Here is a 24,777-nt window from a genome sequence, read left to right as displayed (position 1 = left end):
AGCCACGGGGCTTTGTGTTGCTACAATATCCAACTGGAACAGCCACGGGGCTTTCTGTTGCTACAATATCCACTGGAACAGCCACAAGGCTTTCTGTTGCTACAATATCCAACTGGAACAGCCACGGGGCTTTGGGTTGCTATAATATCCAACTGGAACAGCCACGGGGCTTTGGGTTGCTACAATATCCAACTGGAACAGCCACGGGGCTTTGTGTTGCTACAATATCCAACTGGAACAGCCACGGGGCTTTGTGTTGCTATAATATCCAACTGGAACAGCCACGGGGCTTTGTGTTGCTACAATATCCAACTGGAACAGCCACGGGGCTTTGTGTTGCTACAATATCCAACTGGAACAGCCACGGGGCTTTGTGTTGCTATAATATCCAACTGGAACAGCCACGGGGCTTTGTGTTGCTACAATATCCAACTGGAACAGCCACGGGGCTTTGTGTTGCTACAATATCCAACTGGAACAGCCACAGGGCTTTGTGTTGCTATAATATCCAACTGGAACAGCCACGGGGCTTTGTGTTGCTACAATATCCAACTGGAACAGCCACAGGGCTTTGTGTTGCTATAGTATTCAACTGGAACAGCCACGGGGCTTTGTGTTGCTACAATATCCAACTGGAACAGCCACAGGGCTTTGTGTTGCTATAATATCCAACTGGAACAGCCACGGGGCTTTGTGTTGCTACAATATCCAACTGGAACAGCCACAGGGCTTTGTGTTGCTATAATATCCAACTGGAACAGCCACGGGGCTTTGTGTTGCTACAATATCCAACTGGAACAGCCACTGGGCTTTTGTGAGCGACTCCTCCCTGTAGAGTAGCAGTAGTTTGTAATGCATTCACACTAGCATACACTGAGTGGACAAAACATTAAGAACACCTTCCTAATATTGAGTTGCGGCCCCTTTTTGTCCTCATAACAGCCTCAATTCATCGGGGCGTGGACTCTACAAGGTGTCGAAAGTGTTCCACAGGGATGCTGGTTCATGTTGACTCCAATGCTTCCCACAGTTGTGTTAAATTGGCTGGATGTCCTTCGGGTGGTGGACCATTCTTGATACACACAGGAAACTGTTGAGTGTGAAAAACCCAGCATCGTTGCAGTTCTTGACACACTCAAACTGGTGCGCTTGGCACCTACTACCACTTCCTGTTCAAAGGCACTTCAATCTTTTGTCTTGCCCTTTCACCCTCTGAATGGCACACATACACAGTCCATGTCTCAATTGTCTCAAGGCTTAAAAATCCTTCCTTAAACTGTCTCCTCCCCTTCATCTACACTGATTTGAAGTGGATGTAACAAGTGACATCAATAAGGGATCATAGCTTTAACCTGGATTCACCTGGTCAGTCCATGTCATGGAAGGAGCAGGTGTTCCTAATGTTTTGTACACTCAGTGTAGATTTTGGAGATGCCAGCAATGTTTTAAAGATGGTTTTGACTTTAGCTTCATGCACCACTGATTGCGAGTCAGACCAGGCAGGCCTGTGTGTGTCTGTGTGTGTCTGTGTGTGTCTGTGTGTGTGCCTGTGCCTGTGTGTGTGTGCCTGTGCTCACCAGGCCCAGCAGACAGCGGATCTCATAGATAGCCCCCAGGCAACCCAGGAAGCCCATCAACATGGAGAGACCACCGACACCTATCAGGATGTAGGAAGCTATCTTCAGCACTGTGGAGGACTCTTCTGTAGAGAGAAACAAAGCAACACTCTCAGGTTAGCACATTAGCATCGCTATGGTAAAAACCATATATAGGCTACCATTTTAGCATACCTACAGTACACCATGGGGGACTCCTCTGTAGAGGTGGGAACAAGCAGACTCGTTAGCATATCTGCTGTAAACACATATAGGTTAGCAGTATTTAAGCAGTCTGATGTAGGCTATGCACAGGCTAGCATGTTAGCATCGCTATGGTAAAAACCATATAGAGGCTAGCATTTTAGCATACCTACAGTACACTATGGGGGACTCCTCTGTAGAGGTGGGAACAAGCAGACTCGTGAGCATATCTGCTGTTAACACATATAGGTTAGCAGTTTAGCAATCGGCTACTGTGCAGGCTTGTATTTAAGCAGTCTGATGTAGGCTATACACAGGCTAGCATTTTAGTATCGCTATGGTAAAAACCATATATAGGCTAGCATGTTAGCACACCTACTACACAGTGACAGGCATTTTACCCTAACCCTAACATCCCTTAGCAGACACCGTGTTAAACACAGGCTAGCATTTTAGCATCGCTATGGTAAAAACCATATATAGGCTAGCATGTTAGCACACCTACTACACAGTGACAGGCATTTTACCCTAACCCTAACCCATTCATCCCTTAGCAGACACAGTGTTCTGCCTCACGTCTGACAGGTAGACAAATCAAATAAAATTGTATTTGTCACATACACATGGTTAGCAGATATTAATGCGAGTGTAGTGAAATGCTTGTGCTTCTAGTTCCGACAATTGCAGTAATAATCCAACAAGTAATCTAACTAACAATTCCAACAAAACAAACTACTGTCTTATACACAGTGTAAGGGGATAAAGAATATGTACATAAAGATATATGAATGAGTGATGGTACAGAGCAGCTTAGGCAAGATACAGTAGATGGTATCGAGTACAGTATATACATATGAGATGAGTATGTAAACAAAGTGGCATAGTTAAAGTGGCTAGTGATACATGTATTACATAAGGATGCAGTAGATGATAGAGTACAGTATATACGTATACATATGAGATGAATAATGTAGGGTATGTAAACATTATATTAGGTAGCATTGCTTAAAGTGGCTAGTGATATATTTTACATAATTTCCCATCAATTCCCATAATTAAAGTGGCTGGAGTTGAGTCAGTGTGTTGGCAGCAGCCACTCAATGTTAGTGGTGGCTGTTTAACAGTCTGATGTCCTTGAGATAGAAGCTGTTTTTCAGTCTCTCGGTCCCAGCTTTGATGCACCTGCACTGACCTCGCCTTCTGGATGATAGCGGGGTGAACAGGCAGTGGCTCGGGTGGTTGTTGTCCTTGATGATCTTTATGGCCTTCCTGTAACATCGGGTGGTGTAGGTGTCCTGGAGGGCAGGTAGTTTGCCCCCAGTGATGCGTTGTGCAGACCTCACTACCCTCTGGAGAGCCTTACGGTTGAGGGCGGTGCAGTTGCCATACCAGGCGGTGATACAGCCCGCCAGAATGCTCTCGATTGTGCATCTGTAGAAGTTTGTGAGTGCTTTTGGTGACAAGCCGAATTTCTTCAGCCTCCTGAGGTTGAAGAGGCGCTGCTGCGCCTTCTTCACGATGCTGTCTGTGTGAGTGGACCAATTCAGTTTGTCTGTGATGTGTATGCCGAGGAACTTAACACTTGCTACCCTCTCCACTACTGTTCCATCGATGTGGATAGGGGTGTTCCCTCTGCTGTTTCCTGAAGTCCACAATCATCTCCTTAGTTTTGTTGACGTTGAGTGTGAGGTTATTTTCCTGACACCACACTCCGAGGGCCCTCACCTCCTCCCTGTAGGCCGTCTCGTCGTTGTTGGTAATCAAGCCTACCACTGTTGTGTCGCAAACTTGATGATTGAGTTGGAGGCGTGCGTGGCCACGCAGTCGTGGGTGAACAGGGAGTACAGGAGAGGGCTCAGAACGCACCCTTGTGGGGCCCCAGTGTTGAGGATCAGCGGGGTGGAGATGTTGTTGCCTACCCTCACCACCTGGGGGCGGCCCGTCAGGAAGTCCAGTACCCAGTTGCACAGGGCGGGGTCGAGACCCAGGGTCTCGAGCTTGATGACGAGCTTGGAGGGTACTATGGTGTTGAATGCCGAGCTGTAGTCGATGAACAGCATTCTCACATAGGTATTCCTCTTGTCCAGATGGGTTAGGGCAGTGTGCAGTGTGGTTGAGATTGCATCGTCTGTGGACCTATTTGGGCGGTAAGCAAATTGGAGTGGGTCTAGGGTGTCAGGTAGGGTGGAGGTGATATGGTCCTTGACTAGTCTCTCAAAGCACTTCATGATGACGGAAGTGAGTGCTACGGGGCGGTAGTCGTTTAGCTCAGTTACCTTAGCTTTCTTGGGAACAGGAACAATGGTGGCCCTCTTGAAGCATGTGGGAACAGCAGACTGGTATAGGGATTGATTGAATATGTCCGTGAACACACCGGCCAGCTGGTCTGCGCATCCTCTGAGGGCACGGCTGGGGATGCCGTCTGGGCCTGCAGCCTCGCGAGGGTTAACACGTTTAAATGTTTGATTCACCTCAGCTGCAGTGAAGGAGAGGCCGCATGTTTTCGTTGCAGGCCGTGTCAGTGGCACTGTATTGTCCTCAAAGCGGGTAAAAAAGTTATTTAGTCTGCCTGGGAGCAAGACATCCTGGTCCGTGACTGGGCTGGTTTTCTTCTTGTAGTCCGTGATTGACTGTAGACCCTGCCACATACCTCTTGCGTCTGAGCCGTTGAATTGAGATTCTACTTTGTCTCTATACTGACGCTTAGCTTGTTTGATAGCCTTGCGGAGGGAATAGCTGCACTGTTTGTATTCGGTCATGTTACCAGTCACCTTGCCCTGATTAAAAGCAGTGGTTCGTGCCTTCAGTTTCATGCGAATACTGCCATCAATCCACGGTTTCTGGTTAGGGAATGTTTTAATCGTTGCTATGGGAACGACATCTTCAACGCACGTTCTAATGAACTCGCACACCGAATCAGCGTATTCGTCAATGTTGCTGTCTGATGCAATACGAAACATATCCCAGTCCACGTGATGGAAGCAGTCTTGGAGTGTGGAATCAGCTTGGTCGGACCAGCGTTGGACAGACCTCAGCGTGGGAGCTTCTTGTTTTAGTTTCTGTCTGTAGGTAGGGATCAGCAAAATGGAGTCGTGGTCAGCTTTTCCGAAAGGGGGGGCGGGGCAGGGCCTTATATGCGTCGTGGAAGTTAGAGTAACAATGATCCAAGGTTTTTTCAGCCCTGGTTGCGCAATCGATATGCTGATACAATTTAGGGAGTCTTGTTTTCAGATTAGCCTTGTTAAAATCTCCAGCTACAATGAATGCAGCCTCAGGATGTATAGATTCCAGTTTGCAAAGAGTCAAATAAAGTTTGTTCAGAGCCATCGATGTGTCTGCTTGGGGGGGGGGGATTTATACGGCTGTGATTATAATCGAAGAGAACTCTCTTGGTAGATAATGCGGTCGACATTTGATTGTGAGGAATTCTAAATCAGGTGAACAGACAGTAGAATATAAGACATCTTCCTATAAGGCAACTCATTCCCACAAAACCAAAAGGAGACCTGATCTCAAACCAGCAAATCTGGTCATGGAAACAGTTCGGGGAATTTTGGCTTCTATAAAAATAAAAGTCCACTGGAGCCAGAGAGAGATTAGGTCTTCATTTCAAAATGGCACCCTTTTCCCTATGTAGTGCACTACTTTGGACCAAAAAAGTTCACTTAAAAAACGTAAAATATTGTGCACTATGTAGGGAACAGGGTGCAATTTGGGACATAGATTTTGTCTGGCAACAGGAGTAATGATATATGTTACTCTGAGGACACTGTTCTCAGTGTGTGTGTGTGTGTGTGTGTGTGTGTGTGTGTGTGTGTGTGTGTGTGTGTGTGTGTGTGTGTTGTGTGTGTGTGTGTGTGTGTGTGTGTGTGTGTGTGTGTGTGTGTGTGTGTGTCACTGCCAAACATTCTGAGGCTTTCAAAGGAAAGAGAGAAGCATGTTTCTGTGGACCACTCCGGAGGTCTGGAACCAGAAGTGTGCCATCACGGAGGCCCAAGCCCAGAAACCACTGAGACACAGAGAGAACGGACAGTTCAACCTCATCTCAAGTATTTAGTTTAGGAGACGTCATCCTTGGAGACAGAGACGAGCTCCCCAGAGGTTTTCACTATACTGGCAGAAACATCTGGCACGTCGTGCAAATCAAAGTGTTGTTTTGTCAGCGCAGTGTCAGCGCAGTGCCAGCGCAGTGTCAGTGAAATGCTTATGCAAGATGTGAAACATGGCCAAATGTATACAGGTCATAGAGACAAAGCGAACTAAATACACAGAAAAAACAGTATCCTATTTAATACCGTGATGAAATAGCTGTGGTTGGTTGGCGCTATACTCTAGCGTGTGACCAATGCGGAATACAGGAAGTTCAATAATGCCATGCTGGCTGATTTCTTCTTCTTCTAAGCGGGATGACTGTGGCAATATTACTGAAGGAATATGTCAACCGCTGGATGGGAACCCTCATTCCCAGCAAAAGCAGTTTAACCAGACATGTCTCTGATTATTAGAGACAGACCCTGCAGCACATCACAGATCCCTCTCCTCATTACCGTTACTCTAACGTTGGAACATCTAGAGAACAGATCCCTCTCCTGGCTAGAGAACAGATCCCTCTCCTCTAACGTTGGAACATCTAGAGAACAGATCCCTCTCCTCTAACGTTGGAACATCTAGAGAACAGATCCCTCTCCTCTAACGTTGGAACATCTAGAGAACAGATCCCTCTCCTCTAACGTTGGAACATCTAGAGAACAGATCCCTCTCCTCTAACGTTGGAACAGCTAGAGAACAGATCCCTCTCCTCATTACCGTTACTCTAATGTTGGAACAGCTAGAGAACAGATCCCTCTCCTCTAACGTTGGAACATCTAGAGAACAGATCCCTCTCCTCTAACGTTGGAACAGCTAGAGAACAGATCCCTCTCCTCATTACCGTTACTCTAACGTTGGAACAGCTAACAGATCCCTCTCCTCTAACGTTGGAACATCTAGAGAACAGATCCCTCTCCTCTAACGTTGGAACATCTAGAGAACAGATCCCTCTCCTCTAACGTTGGAACATCTAGAGAACAGATCCCTCTCCTCTAACGTTGGAACATCTAGAGAACAGATCCCTCTCCTCCGTTGGAACATCTAACAGTTGGAACATCTAGAGAACAGATCCCTCTCCTCTAACGTTGGAACATCTAGAGAACAGATCCCTCTCCTCTAACGTTGGAACATCTAGAGCAGATCCCTCTCCTCTAACGTTGGAACAGCTAGAGAACAGATCCCTCTCCTCTAACGTTGGAACATCTAGAGAACAGATCCCTCTCCTCTAACGTTGGAACATCTAGAGAACAGATCCCTCTCCTCAATTTGGAACCTAGTCTACTCTAACGTTGGAACAGCTAGAGAACAGATCCCTCTCCTCTAATGTTGGAACAGCTAGAGAACAGATCCCTCTCTCCTCATTTGGAACATCTAGAGAACAGATCCCTCTCTCTAACGTTGGAACATCTAGAGAACAGATCCCTCTCCTCTAATGTTGGAACAGCTAGAGAACAGATCTCTCTCCTCTAACGTTGGAACATCTAGAGAACAGATCCCTCTCCTGGCTAGAGAACAGATCCCTCTCCTCTAACGTTGGAACAGCTAGAGAACAGATCCCTCTCCTCATTACCGTTACTCTTGGAACATCTAGAGAACAGATCCCTTTGGAACATCTAGAGAACAGATCCCTCTCCTCAACGTTGGAACATCTAGAGAACAGATCCCTCTCCTCATTACCGTTACTCTAACGTTGGAACATCTAGAGAACAGATCCCTCTCCTCATTACCGTTACTCTAACGTTGGAACATCTAGAGAACAGATCCCTCTCCTCTAACGTTGGAACATCTAGAGAACAGATCCCTCTCCTCTAACGTTGGAACATCTAGAGAACAGATCCCTCTCCTCATTACGTTGGGAACATCTAGAGAACAGATCCCTCTCCTCATTACCGTTACTCTAACGTTGGAACATCTAGAGAACAGATCCCTCTCCTCATTACCGTTACTCTAACGTTGGAACATCTAGAGAACAGATCCCTCTCCTCATAACGTTGGAACATCTAGAGAACAGATCCCTCTCCTCATTGGAACATCTAGTCCCTCTCCTAACGTTGGAACATCTAGAGAACAGATCCCTCTCCTCATTACCGTTACTCTAACGTTGGAACATCTAGAGAACAGATCCCTCTCCTCATTACCGTTACTCTAACGTTGGAACAGCTAGAGAACAGATCCCTCTCCTCTAACGTTGGAACATCTAGAGAACAGATCCCTCTCCTCATTACCGTTACTCTAACGTTGGAACATCTAGAGAACAGATCCCTCTCCTCATTACCGTTACTCTAACGTTGGAACATCTAGAGAACAGATCCCTCTCCTCATTACCGTTACTCTAACGTTGGAACATCTAGAGAACAGATCCCTCTCCTCTAACGTTGGAACATCTAGAGAACAGATCCCTCTCCTCTAACGTTGGAACATCTAGAGAACAGATCCCTCTCCTCTAACGTTGGGACGGCTAGAGAACAGATCCCTCTCCTCTAACGTTGGAACATCTAGAGAACAGATCCCTCTCCTCATTACCGTTACTCTAACGTTGGAACATCTAGAGAACAGATCCCTCTCCTCATTACCGTTACTCTAACGTTGGAACATCTAGAGAACAGATCCCTCTCTTCTAACGTTGGAACATCTAGAGAACAGATCCCTCTCCTCTAACGTTGGAACATCTAGAGAACAGATCCCTCTCCTCTAACGTTGGAACGGCTAGGATAGCACCCCTGGGATAGAACCCGGGGGGAGTGGTGGGTGGAGGGAGTGGCAAGCAGCCTCTGGGATAGAACCCGGGGGGAGTGGTGGGTGGAGGGAGTGGCAAGCAGCGTCTGGGATAGAACCCGGGGGAGTGGTGGGTGGAGGGAGTGGCAAGCAGCCTCTGGGATAGAACCCGGGGGAGTGGTGGGTGGAGGGAGTGGCAAGCAGCGTCTGGGATAGAACCCGGGGTAGTGTGGGTGGAGGGAGTGGCAAGCAGCGTCTGGGATAGAACCCGGGGGTAGTGGTGGGTGGAGGGAGTGGCAAGCAGCCTCTGGGATAGAACCCGGGGAGAGTGGAGGGAGAGATGGGTACGACGCCTGCAGCTGGATCCCCAAAAATAAAGAAATCATAGGTTTACGTGGTGGGAGGAGGGAACGGTGGTGGGAGGAGGGCACGGTGGTGGGAGGAGGGCGTGGGAGAACGGTGGTGGGAGGAGGGCACGGTGGTGGGAGGAGGGAACGGTGGTGGGAGGAGGGCGTGGGAGGAGGGGTGGGACGGGGGCGTGGGTGGGAGGAGGGCGTGGGAGAATGGTGGTGGGAGGAGGGCGTGGGAGAACGGTGGTGGGAGGAGGGCGTGGGAGGAGGGCACGGTGGTGGGAGGAGGGCGTGGGAGGAGGGCACGGTGGTGGGAGGAGGGCGTGGGAGGAGGGCACGGTGGTGGGAGGAGGGCGTGGGAGGAGGGGCACGGTGGTGGGAGGAGGGCGTGGGGGAGGAGGGAGGAGGGGTGGGAGGAGGGCACGGTGGTGGGAGGAGGGCGTGGGAGAACGGTGGTGGGAGGAGGGCACGGTGGTGGGAGGAGGGCGTGGGAGGAGGGCAAGGTGGTGGGAGGAGGGGCACGGTGGTGGGAGGAGGGCGTGGGAGGAGGGCGGTGGTGGGAGGAGGGCACGGTGGTGGGAGGAGGGTGGGAGAACGGTGGTGGGAGGAGGGCACGGTGGTGGGAGTGGGAGGGGTGGTGGGAGGAGGGACGGTGGTGGGAGGAGGGAACGGTGGTGGGAGGAGGGCGTGGGAGAGGGAACGGTGGTGGGAGGAGGGCGTGGGAGAACGGTGGTGGGAGGAGGGCACGGTGGTGGGAGGGGGCGTGGGAGGAGGGCACGGTGGTGGGAGGAGGGCACGGTGGTGGGAGGAGGGCGTGGGAGAACAGTGGTGGGAGGAGGGCACGGTGGTGGGAGGAGGGAACGGTGGTGGGAGGAGGGCACGGTGGTGGGAGGGAGGAGGGCACGGTGGTGGGAGGAGGGCACGGTGGTGGGAGGAGGGCACGGTGGTGGGAGGAGGGCACGGTGGTGGGAGGAGGGCACGGTGGTGGGAGGAGGGCACGGGTGGGAGGAGGGCACGGTGGTGGGAGGAGGGCACGGTGGTGGGAGGAGGGCACGGTGGTGGGAGGGCAGGGGGTGGTGGGAGGAGGGCGTGGGAGGAGGGCACGGTGGTGGGAGGAGGGCGTGGGAGGAGGGCACGGTGGTGGGAGGAGGGCGGTGGGAGAAGAGGGCACGGTGGGAGAACGGTGGTGGGAGGAGGGCGTGGGGGAGAGGGACGGTGGTGGGAGGAGGGCGTGGGAGGAGGGGTGGGAGGAGGGCGGTGGTGGGGAGGGCGTGGGAGGAGGGCACGGTGGTGGGAGGAGGGCGTGGGAGGAGGGCACGGTGGTGGGAGGAGGGCGTGGGAGGAGGGCGGTGGTGGGAGGGAGGGCGGGGAGGAGGGCACGGTGGTGGGAGGAGGGCGTGGGGAGGAGGGGTGGGAGGAGGGCACGGTGGTGGGAGGAGGGCACGGTGGTGGGAGGAGGGCGTGGGAGGAGGGCACGGTGGTGGGAGGAGGGCGTGGGACGGTGGTGGGAGGAGGGAACGGTGGTGGGAGGAGGGAACGGTGGTGGGAGGAGGGCACGGTGGTGGGAGGAGGGCACGGTGGTGGGAGGAGGGCACGGTGGTGGGAGGAGGGCACGGTGGTGGGAGGAGGGCACGGTGGTGGGAGGAGGGCACGGTGGTGGGAGGAGGGCACGGTGGTGGGAGGAGGGCACGGTGGTGGGAGGAGGGCACGGTGGTGGGAGGAGGGCGTGGGAGAACGGTGGTGGGAGGAGGGCACGGTGGTGGGAGGAGGGGACGGTGGTGGGAGGAGGGAACGGTGGTGGGAGGAGGGAGGGCGTGGGAGGAGGGCACGGTGGTGGGAGGAGGGCACGGTGGTGGGAGGAGGGCACGGTGGTGGGAGGAGGGCACGGTGGTGGGAGGAGGGCGTGGGAGAAGGGGAGAACGGTGGTGGGAGAAGGGAACGGGGAGGAGGGCACGGTGGTGGGAGGAGGGAACGGTGGTGGGAGGAGGGAACGGTGGTGGGAGGAGGGGAACGGTGGTGGGAGGAGGGCGTGGGAGAAGGGAGGGAGAACGGTGGTGGGAGGAGGGAACGGTGGTGGGAGGAGGGCGTGGGGGAGAACGGGGTGGGAGGGGAGAACGGTGGTGGGAGGAGGGCGGGGTGGGAGGAGGGCGTGGGACGGTGGTGGGAGGGGGGCACGGTGGTGGGAGGAGGGCACGGTGGTGGGAGGAGGGCACGGTGGGGGGAGGGCACGGTGGTGGGAGGAGGGCACGGTGGTGGGAGGAGGGAACGGTGGTGGGAGGAGGGAACGGTGGTGGGAGGAGGGAACGGTGGTGGGAGGGAGGGAACGGTGGTGGGAGGAGGGAACGGTGGTGGGAGGAGGGAACGGTGGTGGGAGAACGGTGGTGGGAGGAGGGTGTGGGAGGAGGGCACGGTGGTGGGAGGAGGGCACGGTGGTGGGAGGAGGGAACGGTGGTGGGAGGAGGGAGTGGAACTACTTAGTCAAATGTAGTGCACTATATGTTGGGAATAGGGTGCCACTTGGGACAACCAGCTCTGGAATGATCGTTAGGCTGGTTGGGCTTTGTTTCAACTCATCCTCACATAATTCCTGATTCAGGCCACTAAAGACTTAGGTATAAACCCTTACTACAGCTCACACCACTACATGCTACTATAAAGACCTTGGTATAAACCCTTACTACAGCTCACACCACTACATGCTACTATAAAGACCTTGGTATAAACCCTTACTACAGCTCACACCACTACATGCTACTATAAAGACCTTGGTATAAACCCTTACTACAGCTCACACCACTACATGCTACTATAAAGACCTTGGTATAAACCCTTACTACAGCTCAAACCACTACAGGCCACTATAAAGACCTTCATATAGACCCTTACTACAGCTCACACTAGTGATGTCACGATAACAACATTTTACAAACAATATATACGACCAGGCCAAGTCTCACGATACCAATTCGTACGCGATATCGACGGAAGGAGAAAAAAAAATCCGTGGCCTTGCATCCTGTTCGCCCCGTCCCCGCATCCTGTTCGCCCCGTCCCCGCATCCTGTTCGCCCCGTCCCCGCATCCTGTTTGTCCCCCGCATCCTGTTCGCCCCCGCGTCCCCGCATCCTGTTCCGCCCCGCGTCCCCGCATCCTGTTCGCCCCCGTCCCCGCATCCTGTTCGCCCCCCGTCCCCGCATCCTGTTCGCCCCCGCGTCCCCGCATCCTGTTCGCCCCCCGTCCCCGCATCCTGTTCCGCCCCCCCGTCCCCCCGTCCCCGCATCCTGCTCCCCGCCCCGTCCCCCGCATCCTGTTCGCCCCCCGTCCCCGCATCCTGTTCCGCCCCGTCCCCGCATCCTGTTCGCCCCCCGTCCCCGCATCCTGTTCCGCCCCGTCCCCCCGCATCCTGTCCCCCGCCCCGCATCCTGTTCGCCCCCGTCCCCGCATCCTGTTCGCCCCCGTCCCCGCATCCTGTTCGCCCCGTCCCCCCGCATCCTGCTTCGCCCCCGTCCCCGCATCCTGTTCGCCCCCCCCGCATCCCCCGCATCCTGTTCCCCCCCTGTCCCCCCGTCCCCGCATCCTGTTCGCCCCCGTCCCCGCATCCTGTTCGCCCCCCGTCCCCGCATCCTGTTCGCCCCGTCCCCCGCATCCTGTCCCCCGCATCCTGTTCGCCCCCGTCCCCGCATCCTGTTACCGCCCCGTCCCCCCGCATCCTGTTCGCCCCCCCGTCCTGTTCGCATCCTGTTCGCCCCCGTCCCCCTGAAATGATCCACATTACTGTCATTCCTCTGGTCCCCATTACTGTCATTCCTCTGGTGAAATGACTGCCCATTACTATCATTCCTCTGGTGAAATGACTGCCACATTACCTGTTCCTCTGGTGAAATGACTGCCACATTACCATCATTCCTCTGGTGAAATGACTGCCACATTACTGTCATTCCTCTGGTGAAATGACTGCCACATTACTGTCATTCCTCTGGTGAAATGACTGCCACATTACTGTCATTCCTCTGGTGAAATGACTGCCACATTACTATCATTCCTCTGGTGAAATGACTGCCACATTACTATCATTCCTCTGGTGAAATGACTGCCACATTACTATCATTCCTCTGGTGAAATGACTGCCACATTACTATCATTCCTCTGGTGAAATGACTGCCACATTACTATCATTCCTCTGGTGAAATGACTGCCACATTACTATCATTCCTCTGGTGAAATGACTGCCACATTACTATCATTCCTCTGGTGAAATGACTGCCACATTACTATCATTTCTCTGGTGAAATGACTGCCACATTACTATCATTCCTCTGGTGAAATGACTGCCACATTACTATCATTCCTCTGGTGAAATGACTGCCACATTACTGCCTTTATCATTCCTCTGGTGAAATGACTGCCACATTACTGTCATTCCTCTAGTGAAATGACTGCCACATTACTGTCATTCCTCTGGTGAAATGACTGCCACATTAGTATGTGTAGTTTGATAAACTTACGCAGGATGACCATGAAGCTCTCCTTGTCCAGAAGGACCCACAGTCCGAACCCCATGATGAGGCTGCATAGATTGGTTGATTGGCTCATATTTGCAAAGGCCGAGCTGTGATTGGTCTGGAGGAATGGCAGGAAGGAATACACATGCATAATAGTCTGTATGTCATTGCGTCAGTCAGGGGACAACACTGCATGAAACCTTCTTCACTGTTCAGTCTCCCATTAGGCCTACATGAATCCTATATAGTTTAGTCTCCCATTAGGCCTACATGAATCCTATATAGTTTAGTCTCCCATTAGGCCTACATGAATCCTATATAGTTTAGTCTCCCATTAGGCCTACATGAATCCTATATAGTTTAGTCTCCCATTAGGCCTACATGAATCCTATATAGTTTAGTCTCCCATTAGGCCAATATGAATCCTACCTTGGAATCACATCTCACGAGGAGCAAACCCTTTTCCTTTCTTCCTGGACCAATCAGATGTGCCTAAACCTAGTGTGAAGTTACCAGGTTGTTAGCTAGCTAGGTAACATGACGTTGTTTGGTTGCAAACCAATAATTAGCAACCCGGGATTAGTTTAAAATGACCCGACATGGTTTTGTGAAATTTTATCAAATGCGCACGAATCCCAGTAGAAAGAAATAAAAGGTTACTTCTGGTAATATGGGTCATATAGAAAAAAAGGGTAGAGGGCCTAGAGAGCCGCCCTGCGGTACACCAAACTTTAAAATGTTTGACATTAGAGAAGCTTCCACTAAAAGAAACCCCCTGAGTTCTACTAGATAGATAGCCCTGAATCCACGGTAATTCAACAACAGGTTATGGTCAATAATATCAAAAGCTGCACTGAAATCAAACAATGCAGCTCCCACAATCTTCCAATTATCCATTTCTTTCAACCAATCATCAGTCATGTTGTGTGTCAGTGCAGTACATCTTGAGTGCCCTTCTCTATAAGCATGCTGAAAGTCTTCTGTTAATTTATTTACAGAGAAATAGCATTGTACTTGATCAAACACCATTTTTTCCAACAGTTTGTTAAGAGCTGGCAGCAAGCTTATAGGTCTGCTGTTAGAACCAGTAAAGGCGGCTTTACCACTCTTGGGTAGTGGAATGACTTTGGCTTCCCTCCAGGCCTGAGGACAAAGACTTTCCTCTTAGGCTCAGATTAAAAATATGACAGATAGGAGTGGCTGTAGAGTCAGCTACCATGCTCAGTAGCTTTCCATCTAAGTTGTCGATGCCAGGAGGTTTGTCATTATTGTTCGTTAACAACAATTGTTCCAACTCTGCCACACTAACTTGACACACCAACTTGAAATGCTTTTCTTTCATTTTTTAATTTTTTTTAATGCATGAATACAATTGCTCACTGTTCGTTGTTGGCATTTCCTGCCTAAGTTTCCTATATATATATATTAAATCAAATAAAATAAAAGGTAAAAATATATATATATTTTACCTTTATTTAACTAGGCAAGTCAGTTAAGAACAAATTCTTATTTACAATGACGGCCTAGGAACAGTGGGTTAACTGCCTGTACCTTGTCAGCTCGGGGAGTTGAACTTGCAACCTTCTGGTTTCTAGTCCAACGCTCTAACCACTAGGCTACCCTGCCGGCCCATTGATCTAGGCTTCATAATAAAGAACTTGCAAAGTCAACTCAGACTGGTCTGTGCTCTTGGTTATAACAGATGATACATTGTATCAACATAAAGTCAACTCAGACTGGTCTGTGCTCTTTGTTATAACAGATGAAATGATACATTGTATCAACAATGGAGCAGTGCAGGCAAAGTAAACAATGTAACAGAAGTAACAGAAGACTCATCAGGGTCTGCATCCCCGCTCGCCATCACGGCTGCATTATAATATAAAACAGAGAGGAATAGATGGGCATCAACTATTGCTATCATTATCATTCCTCTGGTGAAATGCCTGCAACATTAGTATGATTCCTCTGGTGAAATGACTGCCACATTACTGTCATTCCTCTGGTGAAATGACTGCCACATTACTGTCATTCCTCTGGTGAAATGACTGCCACATTACTGTCTTTCTACCATTCCTCTGGTGAAATGACTGCCACATTACCGTCTTTCTACCATTCCTCTGGTGAAATGACTGCCACATTACCATCTTTCTACCATTCCTCTGGTGAAATGACTGCCACATTACCGTCTTTCTACCATTCCTCTGGTGAAATGACTGCCACATTACCGTCTTTCTACCATTCCTCTGGTGAAATGACTGCCACATTACCGTCTTTCTACCATTCCTCTGGTGAAATGACTGCCACATTACTGTCTTTCTACCATTCCTCTGGTGAAATGACTGCCACATTACTGTCTTTCTACCATTCCTCTGGTGAAATGACTGCCACATTACAGTCTTTCTACCATTCCTCTGGTGAAATGACTGCCACATTACAGTCTTTCTACCATTCCTCTGGTGAAATGACTGCCACATTACCGTCTTTCTACCATTCCTCTGGTGAAATGACTGCCACATTACCGTCTTTCTACCATTCCTCTGGTGAAATGACTGCCACATTACCGTCTTTCTACCATTCCTCTGGTGAAATGACTGCCACATTACCAGTCTTTCTACCATTCCTCTGGTGAAATGACTGCCACATTACCGTCTTTCTACCATTCCTCTGGTGAAATGACTCCTTACTGTCTTTCTACCATTCCTCTGGTGAAATGACTCCTGCCATTCTAGTTTCTCTACATTACCTGTCATTCTACCATTCCTCTGGTGAAATGACTGCCACATTAGTATGTATAGTTTGATAAACTTACGCAGGATGACCATGAAGCTCTCCTTGTCCAGAAGGACCCACAGTCCGAACCCCATGATGAGGGCGCCAAACAGCTGCAGAGAGGGGGGGTGGGGTGAGAGAGACAGAGTCAATACACAATGGTAAATAAGACTAAACTCCTCTACATCAGTCCTGTTAGTAGTGATGTTTCTCTACATCAGTCCTGTTCCATTCTAGTTTCTCTAAATCAGTCCTGTTCCATTCTAGTTTCTCTACATCAGTCCTGTTCCATTCTAGTTTCTCTAAATCAGTCCTGTTCCATTCTAGTTTCTCTAAATCAGTCCTGTTCCATTCTAGTTTCTCTAAATCAGTCCTGTTCCATTCTAGTTTCTCTAATCAGTCCTGTTCCATTCTAGTTTCTCTACATCAGTCCTGTTCCATTCTAGTTTCTCTACATCAGTCCTGTTCCATTCTAGTTTCTCTACATCAGTCCTGTTCCATTCTAGTTTCTCTACATCAGTCCTGTTAGTAGTGATGTTACATTCTAGTTCCTCTACATCAGTCCTGTTCCATTCTAGTTTCTCTACATCGGTCCTGTTCCATTCTAGTTTCTCTACATCAGTCCTGTTCCATTCTAGTTTCTCTACATCAGTCCTGTTAGTAGTGATGTTGCGTTCTAGTTTCTCTACATCAGTCCTGTTAGTGATGTTCCATTCTAGTTTCTCTACATCAGTCCTGTTCCATTCTAGTTTCTCTACATCAGTCCTGTTCCATTCTAGTTTCTCTACATCAGTCCTGTTCCATTCTAGTTTCTCTACATCAGTCCTGTTCCATTCTAGTTTCTCTACATCAGTCCTGTTCCATTCTAGTTTCTCTAATCAGTCCTGTTCCATTCTAGTTTCTCTACATCAGTCCTGTTCCATTCTAGTTTCTCTACATCAGTCCTGTTCCATTCTAGTTTCTCTACATCAGTCCTGGTTTCTCTACATCAGTCCTGTTCCATTCTGGTTTCTCTACATCAGTCCTGTTCCATTCTAGTTTCTCTACATCAGTCCTGTTCCATTCTAGTTTCTCTAAATCAGTCCTGTTCCATTCTAGTTTCTCTACATCAGTCCTGTTAGTGATGTTCCATTCTAGTTTCTCTACATCGGTCCTGTTCCATTCTAGTTCCTCTACATCAGTCCTGTTCCATTCTAGTTTCTCTACATCAGTCCTGTTAGTAGTGATGTTACGTTCTAGTTTCTCTACATCAGTCCTGTTAGTGATGTTCCATTCTAGTTTCTCTACATCAGTCCTGTTCCATTCTAGTTTCTCTACATCGGTCCTGTTAGTGATGTTACATTCTAGTTTCTCTACATCAGTCCTGTTCCATTCTAGTTTCTCTACATGTCTCTACATGTTAATAGTGAGATCACACCATACATTCACAGTGTAACTTAAAAGCCTTAAGCTCTGGATCACACTTAATTTACTCTGTTCAGAGATGGGAATGATGGATGGTAGAGAGAGGGGGGGGGCTGTGGGAGCCAGGGACTGAGCGGATGAGTATCTCCGTGGTAACCAGGCCACAATCACTTAATCTGCTCTCTAATGAAGAAACCAGGGAGAGAGGGGGCATGAGAGAGAGAGGGAGCATGAGAGAGAGAGAGAGCATGAGAGAGAGAGAGAGAGAGGGCATGACAGAGAGAGAGAGAGAGAGGGCATGACAGAGAGCGAGGGCATGACAGAGAGCGAGGGCATGACAGAGAGCGAGGGCATGACAGAGAGCGAGGGCATGACAGAGAGCGAGGGCATGACAGAGAGCGAGGGCATGACAGAGAGCGAGGGCATGACAGAGAGCGCATGACAGAGAGCATGAGGGCATGACAGAGAGCGAGGGCATGACAGAGAGCGAGGGCATGACAGAGAGCGGGGCATGACAGAGAGAGAGCATGAGAGAGAGAGATAGAGGGCATGACAGAGAGAGCTAAGAGAGCGAGGGCATGCAGAGAGTGAATGATGTGAGAGAGAATGAGGGCAGAGTGAATGATGTCAGAGAATGAGAGAATGAATGATGTCAGAGAATGAGAGAGTGAAACAGAGGACAAAGGATGACAGAGTAGTTGGTGTGTGTTTGATGAGTTCACATTCCCTCCCACCGACTCGACCTCAAACCGGTCCAACAGGGTAATAGAGCCGTGGCGGTCATGTCATATCGATCAGACGGTTATTGTCACGGTTTCATCCACTCAGAGGAGAGGCTGAGGTCCTGCACTGTATAGGCATGTGATCTGTGTCTGGGAAAGAAGATACTTACGAAGAAGAGGACATTGAAGAGGAACAGGAAGTACTTGATTGCCTTCATGCAGCCTTTCCCCATTGTGATCACTCTGTGAACAACAGAATACAAAATATTTAGTCATACTTTATTTGAAGAGTACTTAAGCATGAATATGATACGATCATGAATATAAAAATCACAGGTCGGGTCAGACATCCCTGTGGTCGACTGAAGAGTTTAACACGATGCCATCAAAGTACAGAGGGGACATGATCCACATAGTGTGTGTGTGTGTCTGGATTTGCTGGTGTGAGAGGCCTACAGTATAAGTGGTGACAGACGCCTGGAACCCCCTGACCTGCTGGCTAAGCTGCTGAGATGATAGGGACCTGGATCTATAGGAGACAGATGCCTGGAAACCCCTGACCTGCTGGCTAAGCTGCTGAGATGATAGGGACCTGGATCTATAGGAGACAGATGCCTGACCTGACCTGCTGGTTAAGCTGCTGAGATGATAGAGATCTGGATCTCTAGGAGACAGATGCCTGACCTGACCTGTTGGCTAAGCTGCTGAGATGATAGAGATCTGGATCTCTAGGAGACAGATGCCTGACCTGACCTGCTGGCTAAACTGCTGAGATGATAGAGACCTGGATCTATAGGAGACAGATGCCTGACCTGACCTGCTGGCTAAGCTGCTGAGAGGATAGAGACCTGGACCTCTAGGAGACAGATGCCTGACCTGACCTGCTGGCTAAGCTGCTGAGATGATAGAGACCTGGATCTATAGGAGACAGATGCCTGACCTGACCTGCTGGCTAAGCTGCTGAGATGATAGAGACCTGGATCTCTAGGAGACAGATGCCTGACCTGACCTGTTGGCTAAGCTGCTGAGATGATAGAGACCTGGATCTCTAGGAGACAGATGCCTGACCTGACCTGTTGGCTAAGCTGCTGAGATGATAGAGACCTGGATCTATAGGAGACAGATGCCTGACCTGACCTGCTGGCTAAGCTGCTGAGATGATAGAGACCTGGATCTATAGGAGACAGATGCCTGACCTGACCTGCTGGCTAAGCTGCTGAGATGATAGGGACCTGGATCTATAGGAGACAGATGCCTGGAACCCCCTGACCTGCTGGCTAAGCTGCTGAGATGATAGAGACCTGGATCTATAGGAGACAGATGCCTGACCTGACAGCTAAGCTGCTGAGATGATAGAGACCTGGATCTATAGGATTACCGATAGACAACCATCCATTGGTGGAAAAAAAGTACCCAAGTATCATACTTGAGTAAAAGTAAAGATACCTTAATAGAAAATGTAAAAGTCACCCAGTAAAATACTACTTGAGTAAAAGTCTGAAAAGTATTTGGTTTTAAATATACTTAAGTATAAATCATTTCAAATTCGTATGTTGTTGTAGTAAAAACAAACAATGTACAGACAGTCAGGGGCTCCTGACTCCAACATAATTTACAAATAAAACCGATGTTTAGTTGTGTTTAGTGAGTCCACCAGATCAGAGGCAGTAGGGATGACCAGGGATGTTCTCTGTTTAGTGAGTCCTCCAGATCAGAGGCAGTAGGGATGACCAGGGATGTTCTCTGTTTAGTGAGTCCTCCAGATCAGAGGCAGTAGGGATGACCAGGATGTTCTCTGTTTAGTGAGTCCTCCAGATCAGAGGCAGTAGGGATGACCAGGGATGTTCTCTGTTTAGTGAGTCCTCCAGATCAGAGGCAGTAGGGATGACCAGGGATGTTCTCTGTTTAGTGAGTCCTCCAGATCAGAGGCAGTAGGGATGACCAGGATGTTCTCTGTTTAGTGAGTCCTCCAGATCAGAGGCTAGAAGGGATGACCAGGGATGTTCTCTGTTTAGTGAGTCCTCCAGATCAGAGGCAGTAGGGATGTTCTCTGTTTAGTGAGTCCACCAGATCAGAGGCAGTAGGGATGTTCTCTGTTTAGTGAGTCCACCAGATCAGAGGCTAGTAGGGATGACCAGGGATGTTCTCTGTTTAGTGAGTCCTCCAGATCAGAGGCAGTAGGGATGACCAGGGATGTTCTCTGTTTAGTGAGTCCTCCAGATCAGAGGCAGTAGGGATGACCAGGGATGTTCTCTGTTTAGTGAGTCCTCCAGATCAGAGGCAGTAGGGATGACCAATGATGTTCTCTGTTTAGTGAGTCCTCCAGATCAGAGGCAGTAGGGATGTTCTCTGTTTAGTGAGTCCTCCAGATCAGAGGCAGTAGGGATGTTCTCTGTTTAGTGAGTCCTCCAGATCAGAGGCAGTAGGGATGTTCTCTGTTTAGTGAGTCCTCCAGATCAGAGGCAGTAGGGATGTTCTCTGTTTAGTGAGTCCTCCAGATCAGAGGCAGTAGGGATGTTCTCTTCTGTTTAGTGAGTCCTCCAGATCAGAGGCAGTAGGGATGACCAGGGATGTTCTCTGTTTAGTGAGTCCTCCAGATCAGAGGCAGTAGGGATGACCAGGGATGTTCTCTGTTTAGTGAGTCCTCCAGATCAGAGGCAGAAGAGATGACCAGGGATGTTCTCTGTTTAGTGAGTCCTCCAGATCAGAGGCAGTAGGGATGACCAGGGATGTTCTCTGTTTAGTGAGTCCTCCAGATCAGAGGCAGTAGGGATGACCAGGGATGTTCTCTGTTTAGTGAGTCCTCCAGATCAGAGGCAGTAGGGATGACCAGGGGATGTTCTCTGTTTAGTGAGTCCTCCAGATCAGAGGCAGTAGGGATGACCAGGGATGTTCTCTGTTTAGTGAGTCCACCAGATCAGAGGCAGTAGGATGACCGGGGATGTTCTCTGTTTAGTGAGTCCTCCAGATCAGAGGCTGTAGTGATGACCAGGGATGTTCTCTGTTTAGTGAGTCCTCCAGATCAGAGGCAGTAGGGATGACCAGGGATGTTCTCTGTTTAGTGAGTCCACCAGATCAGAGGCAGTAGGGATGTTCTCTGTTTAGTGAGTCCTCCAGATCAGAGGCAGTAGGGATGACCAGGGATGTTCTCTGTTTAGTGAGTCCTCCAGATCAGAGGCAGTAGGGATGTTCTCTGTTTAGTGAGTCCTCCAGATCAGAGGCAGTAGGGATGACCAGGGATGTTCTCTGTTTAGTGAGTCCACCAGATCAGAGGCAGTAGGGATGACCAGGGATGTTCTCTGTTTAGTGGGTCCTCCAGATCAGAGGCAGTAGGGATGACCAGGGATGTTCTCTGTTTAGTGAGTCCTCCAGATCAGAGGCAGTAGGGATGACCAGGGATGTTCTCTGTTTAGTGGGTCCTCCAGATCAGAGGCAGTAGGGATGACCAGGGATGTTCTCTGTTTAGTGAGTCCTCCAGATCAGAGGCAGTAGGGATGACCAGGGATGTTCTCTGTTTAGTGAGTCCTCCAGATCAGAGGCAGTAGGGATGACCAGGGATGTTCTCTGTTTAGTGAGTCCTCCAGATCAGAGGCAGTAGGGATGACCAGGGATGTTCTCTGTTTAATGAGTCCTCCAGATCAGAGGCTAGTAGGGATGACCAGGGATGTTCTGTTTAATGAGTCCTCCAGATAAGAGGCAGTAGGGATGACCAGGGATGTTCTCTGTTTAGTGAGTCCACCAGATCAGAGGCAGTAGGGATGACCAGGGATGTTCTCTGTTTAGTGAGTCCACCAGATCAGAGGCTAGAAGGGATGACCAGGGATGTTCTCTGTTTAGTGAGTCCTCCAGAGGCTAGAAGGGATGACCACAGGCGCTCTTCTGCTGAGGAGTCCACCTGAGATCAGAGGCAGTAGGGATGACCAGGATGTTCTCTGTTTAGTGAGTCCTCCAGATCAGAGGCAGTAGGGATGACCAGGGATGTTCTCTGTTTAGTGAGTCCTCCAGATCAGAGGCAGTAGGGATGACCAGGGGTGTTCTCTGTTTAGTGAGTCCACCAGATCAGAGGCAGTAGGGATGACCAGGGATGTTCTCTGTTTAGTGAGTCCACCAGATCAGAGGCAGTAGGGATGACCAGGGATGTTCTCTGTTTAGTGAGTCCACCAGATCAGAGGCAGTAGGGATGACCAGGGATGTTCTCTGTTTAGTGAGTCCACCAGATCAGAGGCAGTAGGGATGACCAGGGATGTTCTCTGTTTAGTGAGTCCACCAGATCAGAGGCAGTAGGGATGACCAGGGATGTTCTCTGTTTAGTGAGTCCTCCAGATCAGAGGCAGTAGGGATGACCAGGGATGTTCTCTGTTTAGTGAGTCCACCAGATCAGAGGCAGTAGGGATGACCAGGGATGTTCTCTGTTTAGTGAGTCCTCCAGATCAGAGGCAGTAGGGATGACCAGGGATGTTCTCTGTTTAGTGAGTCCTCCAGATCAGAGGCAGTAGGGATGACCAGGGATGTTCTCTGTTTAGTGAGTCCACCAGATCAGAGGCAGTAGGGATGACCAGGGATGTTCTCTGTTTAGTGGGTCCTCCAGATCAGAGGCAGTAGGGATGACCAGGGATGTTCTCTGTTTAGTGAGTCCTCCAGATCAGAGGCAGTAGGGATGACCAGGGATGTTCTCTGTTTAGTGAGTCTTCCAGATCAGAGGCAGTATGGATGACCAGGGATGTTCTCTGTTTAGTGAGTCCACCAGATCAGAGGCTAGTAGGGATGACCAGGGATGTTCTCTGTTTAGTGAGTCCTCCAGATCAGAGGCAGTAGGGATGACCAGGGATGTTCTCTGTTTAGTGAGTCCTCCAGATCAGAGGCAGTAGGGATGACCAGGGATGTTCTCTGTTTAGTGAGTCCACCAGATCAGAGGCAGTAGGGATGACCAGGGATGTTCTCTGTTTAGTGAGTCCACCAGATCAGAGGCAGTAGGGATGACCAGGGATGTTCTCTGTTAAGTGAGTCCACCAGATCAGAGGCAGTAGGGATGACCAGGGATGTTCTCTGTTTAGTGAGTCCTCCAGATCAGAGGCAGTAGGGATGACCAGGGATGTTCTCTGTTAAGTGAGTCCACCAGATCAGAGGCAGTAGGGATGACCAGGGATGTTCTCTGTTTAGTGAGTCCACCAGATCAGAGGCAGTAGGGATGACCAGGGATGTTCTCTGTTTAGTGGGTCCTCCAGATCAGAGGCAGTAGGGATGATCAGGGATGTTCTCTGTTTAGTGAGTCCTCCAGATCAGAGGCAGTAGTGATGACCAGGGATGTTCTCTGTTTAGTGAGTCCTCCAGATCAGAGGCAGTATGGATGACCAGGGATGTTCTCTGTTAAGTGAGTTCTCCAGATCAGAGGCAGTAGGGATGACCAGGGATGTTCTCTGTTTAGTGAGTCCACCAGATCAGAGGCAGTAGGGATGACCAGGGATGTTCTCTGTTTAGTGAGTCCTCCAGATCAGAGGCAGTAGGGATGTTCTCTTGATAAGTGTGGGAATTGGACCATTTTCCTGTCCAAATGTAACGACTACTTTTTGGGTGTCACGGAAAAATGTTTGGAGTAAAGAAGTACATTATTTAGGAATACAGCGAAATAAAAGTTGCCAAAAAATATAAATAGTCAAGTACAGATACATCCAAAACTACTAAGTACTTTACACCACTGCAACCAGCAACGCAACCTCCATCAGACTGTACAACCAGCAACACAACCTGTATCACACTGTACAACCAGCAACACAACCACCATCAGACTGTACAACCAGCAACACAACCTCCATCAGACTGTACAACCAGCAACACAACCTGTATCACACTGTACAACCAGCAACACAACCACCATCAGACTGTACAACCAGCAACACACAACCCCAACAACCTCCATCAGACTGTACAACCAGCAACACACAACCTCCATCAGACTGTACAACCAGCAACACAACCCCCAACAACCTCCATCAGAGAGTACAACCAGCAACACAACCTCCATCAGACTGTACAACCAGCAACACAACCTCCATCAGACTGTACAACCAGCAACACACAACCAACAACCTCCATCAGACTGTACAACCAGCAACCAGCAACACACAACAAACAACCTCCATCAGACTGTACAACCAGCAACACTACCTGCATCAGACTGTACAACCAGCAACACACAACCAACAACCATCACACTGCACAACCAGCAACACAACCTCCATCAGACTGTACAACCAGCAACACACAACAAACAACCTCCATCAGACTGTACAACCAGCAACACTACCTGCATCAGACTGTACAACCAGCAACACACAACCAACAACCATCACACTGCACAACCAGCAACACAACCTCCATCAGACTGTACAACCAGCAACACACAACAAACAACCTCCATCAGACTG

At 49.8% G+C, this 24,777-nt stretch overlaps 1 protein-coding gene across 1 annotated transcript in view; it reads right to left on the bottom strand.

Moving 5' to 3' along the window:
- The window catches only part of LOC112241271 (CD82 antigen), a gene marked incomplete at its 5' end in the record, with an annotated part of 36,364 nt that extends 17,772 nt beyond the window's left edge, over positions 1–18,592 (bottom strand). Inside the window, 3 exon segments of the mRNA XM_042315495.1 lie at positions 1,578–1,702; positions 16,267–16,339; positions 18,523–18,592. Of these exon segments, the coding sequence (XP_042171429.1) occupies positions 1,578–1,702; positions 16,267–16,339; positions 18,523–18,585 (261 nt within the window).
- Between the last annotated feature and the right edge of the window lie 6,185 nt (positions 18,593–24,777).

The sequence above is a fragment of the Oncorhynchus tshawytscha genome, unplaced genomic scaffold (genome assembly GCF_018296145.1).
Source record: "Oncorhynchus tshawytscha isolate Ot180627B unplaced genomic scaffold, Otsh_v2.0 Un_contig_7502_pilon_pilon, whole genome shotgun sequence".
Taxonomy (NCBI): Eukaryota; Metazoa; Chordata; class Actinopteri; order Salmoniformes; family Salmonidae; genus Oncorhynchus; species Oncorhynchus tshawytscha.
Note: the sequence above shows the minus strand (reverse complement) of the source record. Positions and strands in the feature narration are given on the sequence as shown.